This window comes from Octopus bimaculoides, chromosome 8 (assembly GCF_001194135.2).
Source record: "Octopus bimaculoides isolate UCB-OBI-ISO-001 chromosome 8, ASM119413v2, whole genome shotgun sequence".
In the NCBI taxonomy this organism is placed as follows: Eukaryota; Metazoa; Mollusca; class Cephalopoda; order Octopoda; family Octopodidae; genus Octopus; species Octopus bimaculoides.
The window spans coordinates 56,590,480-56,601,844 of NC_068988.1; the positions used below are offsets into that span (position 1 = coordinate 56,590,480).

General features: G+C 37.6%; 1 protein-coding gene across 1 annotated transcript in view; it reads left to right on the forward strand.

Moving 5' to 3' along the window:
* LOC106876140 (kinesin-associated protein 3) overlaps positions 1 to 11,365 on the forward strand; it is an 84,566-nt gene that overhangs the window by 63,515 nt on the left and 9,686 nt on the right. The window contains exons 7-13 of the mRNA XM_014924566.2: positions 943 to 979; positions 1,166 to 1,328; positions 2,946 to 3,046; positions 4,781 to 4,999; positions 7,182 to 7,347; positions 8,429 to 8,554; positions 10,538 to 10,636. Of these exons, the coding sequence (XP_014780052.2) occupies positions 943 to 979; positions 1,166 to 1,328; positions 2,946 to 3,046; positions 4,781 to 4,999; positions 7,182 to 7,347; positions 8,429 to 8,554; positions 10,538 to 10,636 (911 nt within the window). The remainder of the gene's footprint in view (positions 1 to 942; positions 980 to 1,165; positions 1,329 to 2,945; positions 3,047 to 4,780; positions 5,000 to 7,181; positions 7,348 to 8,428; positions 8,555 to 10,537; positions 10,637 to 11,365) is intronic.

Consider the following 11,365-nt stretch of genomic DNA (forward strand, 5'->3'; position numbering starts at 1 on the left):
GCCACGATTCAGTGTGTAGTGTTAAGTTGGTGGTTAAGAACAATACAATAAAATGACAAAACGAAACAACAATATAAAATAAAATGGGAATATAAAATCCTGAGCAGAAAAGAAAAGAAAAAGAAAAAGAAATACACAGATATTCATGTAAAAAAATAAAAATAAACTTAAAATAAAAATAAAACTTAAAATAAAATAAAAAATAAAGCGAGTCAAATCCGTGGGGCGGGTAATCTAAGAAGTAATAAGAGAAAGTCTGGATAGTCAAGTAAGCTACATCTAAGCTATTTAGATGGGTTGGTGAAGGGTCCTGAGGAAAAATCTAAATGTAGAAGAGGAAGATAAAGCGATAAATAGATATAGATACAGAGATCTTAAAGGTCGTAAGGGATAGATATATATGAGCTGTGTCTGTCTATATCAGTGGTGGGTCGTAAATAAGAAGTGTCATGCCAGAATAGACTTGAAACATGAAACATGATATTCTTGTGGTGAGTGGTCAGTGGTCAACCTAAGTGAATTACAACTTAAGTGTACTATTGTTTGGATTTACAATTTATTCTTTCACCTCAACCACGAGCTGGCATACACAGGTGCTTACAATTGTCAAGTATTACCTCTAAATTTTATATATAGATATAGATAGATAGATATATAGATAGATAGATATATGTATATATGTGTGTATAAGTATGGTTGTGTATGCTTCACAATCCTTTGGTTTCAACCTAACTCCCTTTGTCCCACTGTGTAGTACTTGGGCAAGTGCCTTCCACTATGACTGAGCTGACCAAATTTGGTAGAAGGAAACTGAAAGAAGCCTGTTTTGTGTGTGTGTGTGTGCCTCTCATTGTCATGTCATCACTATCATGCCAACAGTGTCATTCAGTTACAATCATCCACAAAATCATGTCTAGCCATAGTGCTGTTCATATTTGATAGACTTGGAGAATATCACCTGACTTGGAAACAGCTGAGGGTTGGCAACTGGAAGAGCATCTGGCCTTAGAATTTCATCTGACCCATTCAAGTACAGGGAAGTGGATGGTAAAACAATGATGATGATGATGATATATTCTTCTTAACAATGTTATTGTAAATGTTTCTAATTTTGAAATGCATATCATATAACTATGTCTAACCTTTGTCTCCCTCATCGTCCTAGGCTGAACACTGCATTATCGAGAGGCTGGCCCCCTTAGTTCCCTGTGACAATGAAGATCTGCTTAACATCACACTGAGGTTACTGAAAAATCTGTCTTTTGATTCTGAACAAAGGAGTAAGATGATCAAGTTTGGCCTACTGCCGAAACTTGTTAGCTTGCTGAGTAAGTAGCAAAGAGCTTTATTATCCCTCTGGTACTAACCACCTACTATTGATAATGATGGCTGCTGCTGTTGTTGTTGTGTGGTGATGGTGGCAGCAGCAATAACTTGTTCTGCCTGTTTCTAACAGTCTATTTACATTTGTGCAATGCATTGGTTGCTAGCTACACATTTTCATCTTATATTTTCCCTTCTTTCTGATACTCTCTCTTTCTCTCCTTCCTCCTTTTCCCTCTCTCTCTCTCACCTCTCCTCACCACTCTTCTCTTTTCTTTCTCCCCTTTTATCCCCTTTTACCTCTCTCATCTCCCCACCTCTCATTACAATCATTATTCTCTGTCTTTTTCTCCTCTCTTCAACATTTGCCTCTTCACTTTTCCATCACATATTGGAAGAAAATGTGTGTGTATATATATATATATGTATATATATGTGTGTGTGTATATATATGTATATATATATGTGTGTGTGTGTGTATATATATGTATATATGTATGTGTGTGTGTGTGTGTATATATGTATGTATATATGTGTGTGTGTGTATATATATGTATGTATATATGTGTGGGTGTGTATATATATGTATATATTTATATGTGTGTGTGTGTATATATGTATGTGTGTGTGTATATGTGTGTATATATATGTATGCATATATGGGTACAGGACGTCACCAACTGTAAACCAGATGAAATACACAAATGAGTTAAATATGCAAACAATGAGAGAGAAAAATGGAAATCAGGACAAGTTAACACAGAGAACAACCCTTCATCAGTTGTCGGCTGTCTACTCCTCATTTCGAGCATTCAATGACGATATGAGTCTTCAAAAACAGTTGCTCCCATAAATTCCAAAATAAAATTTAGGATTTATGGAGGGTCAAAGTTGGGAACAAAAACAGAACAGTGGAGACATACAGGGAAACCAAATGAAAACAAATATGGGGGTTCCTTAGAGCAGAATGAGAGGAAAATAGTGAATGCTGGGAGAAATATTTTCTTTGCATAGAGAAAAGATAGAAGTGTGTGTCTGTGATTGTCCCCCACCGATGCGTGACAACTGATGCTGGTGTGTTTATGTCCCTGTAACTTAGCAGTTCAGCAAAAGAGACCAACAGCAGCCATGTTGTGGCACCACCTTGGTGAATTTTTAGTCAAATGAATCAACCCCGAGGACTTTTTTTTTAAGCCTGGTACTTATTCTATAGGTTTCTTTTGCCAAATTGCTACGTTACAGGGACATAAACAAACCAACACTGGTTGTCAAGTGATGGTGGGGATCACACACATATATGCCTGGCTTCATACAGTTTCCATCTACCAAATCCACTCACAAGGCTTTGGTCAGCCCGAGGCTATAGTAGAAGACACTTGCCCAAGGTGCCACCCAGTGGGACTGAACCCAGGACCGTGTGGTTAGAAAGCAAATTTCTTACCACACAGCCATGCCTGCACTTATAGGCATATCTACTAAATTACAAGGATCAGCATTGAATGACATTATTTTGCTTCTCAAAAATAAATCTTTCAAAAGTTAATGGTGTCTATTTACTTTTGAGACGTCTGTGTACATGTAATGAACCATTTACTGTATTTTTTTTTTTCTATACATTTCAGATAACGAAAACCATAAAATAGTTGTACTGGGCATATTGTATCATATTAGTATGGATGACAAAGCCAAGACTATGTTTACCTATACTGACTGTATCCCTGTGGTAAGTTTACAGCTGGCTTTTTCTTTTTTTTATTTATGTATTTATTTATTGTTATTGTATGTATGTATTTATGTATATAAAATGAGACAATTGGGCATGGCTGTTTTGAATGCTGACGATTTGGCGTGGCTGGCTGGCTGGGCATTGAGCTTGTTTTGGTGACCGTAGTTTTTGACACTGGAGACAAACACACACACACACACACATGTTCAGAAATATACACATACAGATAGAGTGAGAGAGAGAGAGAGATATTACAGTTTTATGAATTGGATATGATTTACATAAACTCTTTTCTCTTTCCTCATATGCATAAAAATTAAAAAAATGCTTATACACATAAACAGAGAGAAAGACAAAGACCAAACGAGAGGGATGGAGAGAGGTGGGGTTTCTCTTATTTCTTTTATGCATGTGTAAAAGGGTAAAGACCTTCTTCGGTATTGAATGACCATGGAATTGCTCCAAAGAAGTCTCCCTCTGTAGCACAAGTCTGGGCAAGGTTATTTGTGGAAGACCAGCAATCACCCATGCATACCAGCCTCCCCTCTCCACACCATTATATGTACATAGGGTAATGGGTAAAGACCCCCTTCTGTCATGAATGACCATAGGATTGCACCTAGAAAGTCCCCATCGCAAGCACAAGTCTGTACAAGGTTGTTTGTGGAAGACCAGCTGTCGCCCATGCATACTGACCTCTCCTCTCCACACCACTGATGGGCAAAGGCCGATACAGCTTGGCACCAGTGATGGCGCAACTTATTATTGATTGAACATGATTGACATGAACACATTTCCTTTCCTCATACATATACAGGGAAATATGCTCACACACACATAAACCATGTGAGGGAGAGGGATTAAGATGTCTAATGTCAAATAAGTCATTATTGAATCAATGATACCAGATAGGCAGTGCTAAAACAACTGTGTGAAAATGTCTGATACCTGTAAATATAGGAGATCAAGTGTGACAAATAGTTAGTCATTAGATCATTGAATAGAATGACCTGCAGTATTTGTTCTGAGTTCAAATCTTTGAGGTCCAATGAAATAAAGTATCAATCCAGGGTGTTGGCTTAAGGAAACTGTGCATTAGATTGGGATACCTTGTGGTAATTGTTCCGCTCTCTGCAACAACACTGAAGCCAAGCTATATTAGCCCTTGAGTCCGTGACTTAACTTTCTCTTGGGCAATATCTGGGGCATGAAGAGGGATAAACTTAGCATGCATGGGCAGCTGCTAGTCTTGCACAAAATAAACCTGCACACTGCAGATGTCAATCCTTGTTGCAGTGTGGGGTGGTTTGTGTGCCTCAGTGACCCTGAAAGCAAATACTGGCGGGACACAAATTCCAAGTAGGATGTCCCTTATTGGACTGGTCAAATAATAGGAGGCCAGACTAATGTGGACCACTTCTTCCCAGAGGTGAAAATGGGTTTGCCTAAGGCCAACACTCCTATTTAAATAGAATAAAGTGAAGTTACAGAAGCATTGATGTCCATTTAAAGCAAACAGGACCTGCCCGATCCACACTCTCTCTCTCTCTGTCTCTCTCTCTCTCTCTCTCTCTTTCTCTCTTTCTCTCTCTCTCTCTTCCTCTTTCTCTTTCTCTCCCTCTCTGTGTTTCTCTCTTTCTCCCTCCCTCCTCTCTCTCTGTTGCTAAAAGTGTAGGTTTCCTTTAAATATATTTTTTAATAAAAATATGCCATTTTTGTTTTCGCTTACAGGTTATGAAAATGCTCTTTGATAGTCCGGAAGATACGGACAAAGAACTTCTGGCTTTGTGCGTGAATCTTGCAGCAAATAAACGAACAGCAGAGATTATTTCCGAAGGAAATGGCCTCAAGATGTTATTTAAAAGAGCATTCCGCTTTAAAGATCCCATTTTAATGAAGATGCTACGGAATATATCTCAGCATGAAGGATTCACAAAGAATTTATTCATTGTAAGTCAAAGTCACTCTCTCTCTCTCTCTCTCAGAATCTATTTTTATATTACATTCATTTATCCTTTTACTTGTTCCAGTCATTTGACTGTAGCCATACTGGAGCACCACCTTAGAGGGGTTTAGTCAAAGAAGTCAACCTCAGGACTTATTCTTTGTAAGCCTAGTACTTATTCTATCGGTCTCTTTTCCTGAACCACCACATTAAGGGTCATAAACACACCAGCATCGGTTGTCAAGTGATGGCAGTGGGAACAAATGCATGCACACACACACATATATACGATAGGCTTCTTTCAGTTTCCATCTACCAAATCCACTCTCAAGGTTTTGGTCAGCCTAAGGCTTTAGTAGAAGACACTTGCCCATGGTGCCATGCAGTGGAACTGAACCCAGAACCATGTATGGTTGGGAACCATGTGGTTAGAAAGCAAGCTTCTTACCACATGGCCATGCCGGCCCCTAGATTTTGTTTTTACTTTGTCAAAATATTAGATATTTTTTCTTCTCACTCATCTGGGTTTATTCCAATTCATCGTCATCAGCGTTTAACATCCAATATATGAGAACCTCTCGTTATGTTTCAAGCATCATTTTGATAATGACAAAATAATTTTCATAATCTCTCCCCTCAGTTTTCTTGATTATTTTCAAACTTTACTGTAACAGATGGCGACTGTATTTCATTAGACTTATGGCAACCATCCATTTATCCATCTTTGTTGCTTACTAATCAATGGGGTGAGTTGTAGCAGGTAGAATCCTCATGCTCCTCCTCCATCAGGTCCTGTCAGAAAAAAAAAAACTGTTATTAAACCTTCCAGCTAGATTTCCCAAGCATAACCAACTGAGCTTGTGGATGTTATCCAACCATCTTGACATGGAGAGACTCTCTGATCTCTCAGCTATGGCCTCTGTCAAGTGATGGGAGGCAAGAAACTGAATTAGGTGCAAGAAATGCAGGTAATGCACCATCTTCAGTATACAATCATCATCAGAGGAGAGGTTGCTATCTTCAGTTCAGTTTCTGTGCCTGTCCTCACCTATGATCATCAATGTTGAATAATGACCAAAAGTGCAAAATTATGGTAAGAACAGGGTTTATATATTAAATATGTAAGACAGCAAGTTGGCAGAATCATTAGCCTTCCGAGCAAGATGCTTAGCGGCATTTTGTCCATCTTTACATTCTGAGTTCATATTCTGCCGAGATCAGCTTTGCCTTTCATCCTTTTTGGGTCGTTATAAGGAGTATCAGTGGAGCACTGGGGGTCAGTGACATCAGCTTACCCCCCAACCACTACCAAATTGCTAGCCTTTTGACATAATTTGAAACCAATATATTAGATATGTGAAGCCCATCCTTTCATCATAAGTGTACTCAAGGTTGAAGTGTGGAGCTAAACAGTAACAACAACAGTTGAAGTTAAAATGATTATTAAGATCAGTTGCAGGTGTAGGCATGGTTGTGTGGTAAGAAGTTTGCTTCCCAACTGTGTATTTTTAGGTTCAGTCCCACCGTATGGTACAGCACTTTGGGCAAGTATCTTCTACTATAACCTTGGGTTGACCAAAGAGAAGCCCATTGTATATATATATATATATATATATATATGCATTTGTGTTAGTGTCTCTTTGTCTTGACATTGCATGATAGTTGTAAATTAATCCTTTAGCATTTAAACCAGCCATATCCACCTCAAAGTTTTCTACCAGTTTTATGTTCAAACTGGACAGATCTGATCTCTCAAAGTTACAAGATAATGCATAATTGATTCAAATCAATGAGACTATATACGTATTACATTTAACAGAATAATCTGAATACTAAAGTGTTATTGCTACCATCATGCCAATGTTATTCTTCATTTCCCACTCTTTCATGAAAACATGTCTGGTATTATTTTACTTTGTAATAGTTGAGGGTTGCCAACAGGAAAGGTATCTGACTTATAGAAAATCCAACTCATACAAGCCCGGAAGATGTGAGGATAAAACAATGAGGATGATGACGATGTTCACTTTAGTGTGCATCCATTTTTCCATCTTCAGTGGGTTTGGATTAAGATTGGTTTGAAGCAGGATTTTATTGTCAGTTGCTCTGCCTGTTACCAACTTTCTTCTGCTTTTTCAGTTAGAGCTATCTTTATTGCACATCTTCAGAATTTCTGTTTTATTCCAGGATTATATTGGTGACCTGATTGAAGCAATGATGCAAAAAAGTCATGAAGAATTTGCTTTGGAGTGTTTAGGAGTGCTGGGCAACTTAACTATTTTAGAATTGAATTATGAAATGATTATCAAAGAGTACAATCTCATAGCTTGGATAAAAAGCAAACTTCAACCAGGTACTGAACAAGCTTTTTTTCTTTTTATATAGTTTTCTTTTTATATAGTTTTCTTTTTTATTATTCCTTTATTCTTTTACTGGTTTCAGCCAGAGGCTGGGGCCTTGCTGGAGCATCACCTATTAGTGTATATATCTTTTAATTTTTCTTTTTTTTTTTTAATGGTAGTCTCTCAAATTCAAGAAAGATGGTACCCAACTTTCTTGCTGAACAACTTACACAGTTGACTTGTTTATGTTGGTCAAATATTTGTACTGTACACAAACTTGCTTCCTCCATTCAAATTGACATTGCCTGTCACTGTTTGTCACTGACATTGCCTGCATAGTGTGTCACACACCAGACATCAAAGTGGTAGTGTGTGTGTTAAACGATGATGGTATATAATAGATCAGGATTCAAGTGAATCAGACACTTAAATGGTAAAGCACCAGGTCAAGTGGAAAAATAAAATGTGTACACAACAAAAATAGAGGAATACATTTGCAGGTACTGAAGTACAGGTAGAAAGATATTCAGGTTATGTATATGATTAACTGCACCTGACTGAGTATATCAATAGCACTGAGGCTAATCAAGAAACGCACATTGTAGAGTATGGAATACCATTCATAAACAAATAAGTTCTAACTAGCAAAAGACTATGACAGTATTATATCTATCATTTACATAGGCTCACTTTTGGGTGAGAGGAAACTCTGTGGAAGTCTGTTGCTCAATATATTTCATCTCTTTCAATCAAAGAGTAACTTAGCCTTTCAGTAATTAGAGACTGGTAAAATAATTACCACTGAAATAAGTACTGAGAGTCAATAATATCATCACCATCATCATTATCATCATTTTATGTCTGTGTTTCCATGCTGTCATTGGATGAAACCTGTGCTAGCATGGAATATATGCTCACCGACTATTACAGACAGTGCTCCAGCATGGCCACAGTTCAGTCACCAAAACTAAAGACAAAAACCTTGAGTGTTTCTGTAGATTTATTCTTTTAGTTTGTTCTTAATTATGATCTGTGATTCCAGTGTAAGTTTTGTTAATTGAAAATTATGAAATTTGTTTGTGTCATATTCAGGTAACCAAGCTGATGATGTTGTCTTAGAAATTGTTATTCTTGTTGGCACTATATGCAATGATGACAGTTGTGCCAAACTACTCGCTGAATCAGGAATCATACAAAGTCTCATAGAACTGCTTAATGGTAATTTATTTATATATCACTTTCTCTTTTCCTTTTTCCTTTTTTGTTTTAATTTCTGTTTTTTGATGTTTGCATGGGTCGGATGGAATTTATTGAGGCAGATTCTCTACAGCTGGATGCCCTTCCTGTCACCAACCCTCGCCCGTTTCCAAGCAGACATGTTCTCACAGAATATTGGAAATGAAGTATGCCGTATGACTGTGATACTCATTTACACCTATCATGAGATGCCAAGGCAAGGAGATACAGACATGCACTCATATGCACATATATATATGCATACACACACATATATATAAAAGACACCATTTCGAGCGTGGCCGTCGCCAGTACCGCCTGACTGGCCCTCGTGCCGGTGGCACGTAAAACACCCACTACACTCTCGGAGTGGTTGGCGTTAGGAAGGGCATCCAGCTGTAGAATCTCTGCCAAATCAGATTGGAGCCTGGTGCCGCCTCTGGGTCCACCAGTCCTCAGTCAAATCGTCCAACCCATGCTAGCATGGAAAGCAGACGTTAAACGACGACGTATATATATATATAATTAAAAAGGAATGTAATAATACATTGCAAAGGATATATCATAAATAATTAATATTTATTTATGAATATCAATGGCCAAACATGCAATAATAGGTTGCATAAAAGAACGGTGTTTATAATTATGAATAAATTACAATTATAACAGAGAGGGTTGCAAAAACTCTTACATGTTTAGAAATAGCAGTCAAAAACCACTATAAAGGCACTATTTTCACTCATATCATATATCCTCAGAATAAAGCTATTTGCGAGCGACATGACATATAAAATCCACAATTTAAAAATAAAAAGGTTAATTCTCTATTGCAATTTCGAGGCTAGGAACCTATTATACCATATTATATACCGTATCCTAAAATAACAGAAATAAACCAGTCTTTTCTCATAAACACTGTACATGACATTGGAATTCAGAATTTGAATGTGTAGACAGACGTTGTCACATTATTCTTGCCGGTCGGGATTCTTATAAACCCCAAGGTAAGATTTTGTATCAGTTTGTATCTATAGGAATATTCTCCTGACGAGAGGAATGGAAACATTGTCTTGTTTCTAACCTCAAAATTGTGATAGAGGATTAACCTTATGTTTTTAGATTTTGGATTTTATATGTCAAATTGCTTGCAGGCAGCTTTATCCTGAGGAGATATAATAGTCACACTTAGTGATGATTAAATTTTTCCTTTATATCTATGAATTAAGAAAAGTTCTGGAGTATAGTGAAAGCATTGGAAGAGGCCAGGATAGCACATGCTAGACTCAGGAGAGATTTAAAGAATGTTGCAGTCAAGAAGGTGAATCTCAGTGATTTTTTTGCGTGCACAATTTGTCACAGATCATGCCTTTCTTTTGCTGGGCTCAAATCTCATTTGCAGACCCATGAACCTTAACCAAACTATTTTGCTTATATATCTGTGCACTCCTTTCAATGCCATGTATGCCATAAGATCTGCAAATCTAATGGAGGCCTCAAAGACATTTTAAGATCCACAAAGATCAGAACTTAACTGCAGCTCATGGTGGTTCAAACCTGATATGCAATCTATGTATTTTCAGTACATTGTCTGATTTAAAAAGCCACATCAGATGCCATGATGGATCTAAGATATAGGTACAAGAGGTGGTCAGACTCTGCATAGGGAGTAGACAACCACCATATATATATATATATATATATATATATATATATATGTGATGGACTCTCCATAGGTGACAAATAAGGGTTCCACTTGCTGAACAACCTGCACAGATGCTTTGATTATATTATTTATTTCAATGATTGTGCTGTACATTGGCTCACTCATGTCAACTTTGTATACCTTTCTACAGCTACAAATTTTTCTGTAACTTCTTTCTCTATTGATAAGACTCAAACTTTGCTCTTCTAACAACCTGATTTATATATTCCAACTCTGATTTTTTTTTTTTTCTTCCTCTCTAGCAAAACAAGAAGATGATGAAATGGTGTGTCAGATTGTCTACGTTTTCTACCAAATGATTTTTCACGAATCAACCCGAGAAGTTATCATTAAACAAACTCGTATCCTTTTACTTTTGGCAAACCATTCTTAATGATGATTTTAACTTTTTTTTTACCTAATTTCTTTCATTTTTTTTGTTTAGTCATTGAGGCCTCAAAGACATTTTAAGATCCACAAAGATCAGAACTTAACTGCAGCTCATGGTGGTCCAAACCTGATATGCAATCTTTAACAAAATAAAATGACATAAACCCTTAAATACTTTAGCAACAGATTACTGTCAAGTGTAACGCTTATTTCATGATCATCATCGTTTAACGTCCGCTTTCCATGCTAGCATGGGTTGGACAATTTGACTGAGGATTGGTGAAACCAGATGACTACACCAGGCTCCAATCTGATTTGGCAGAGTTTCTACAGCTGGATGCCAACCACTCAGAGAGTAGTGGGTGCTTTTATGTGCCACTGGCACGAAGGCCAGTCAGGCGGTACTGGCAACGGCCACGCTCGAATGTCTTTTCACGTGTCACCGGCACAAGTGCCAGGAAAGCGACGTTGGTAACAATCACGCTCAAATGGTGCTATTTACGTGCCACCGGCACAGAAGCCAGACAGCTGCTCTGGCAACGATCATGCTCAGACAGTGCTCTTAGTGCTCCACTGGCACAGGTGCCATCACAATTTCACTTTCACTTGCCCCAACAGGTCTTCGCAAGCCAAGTTTAGTGTTCAATGAAAGAGACGTTGGCATGGGTGCCAATATTATTTTGAATTAATTATGCATTATT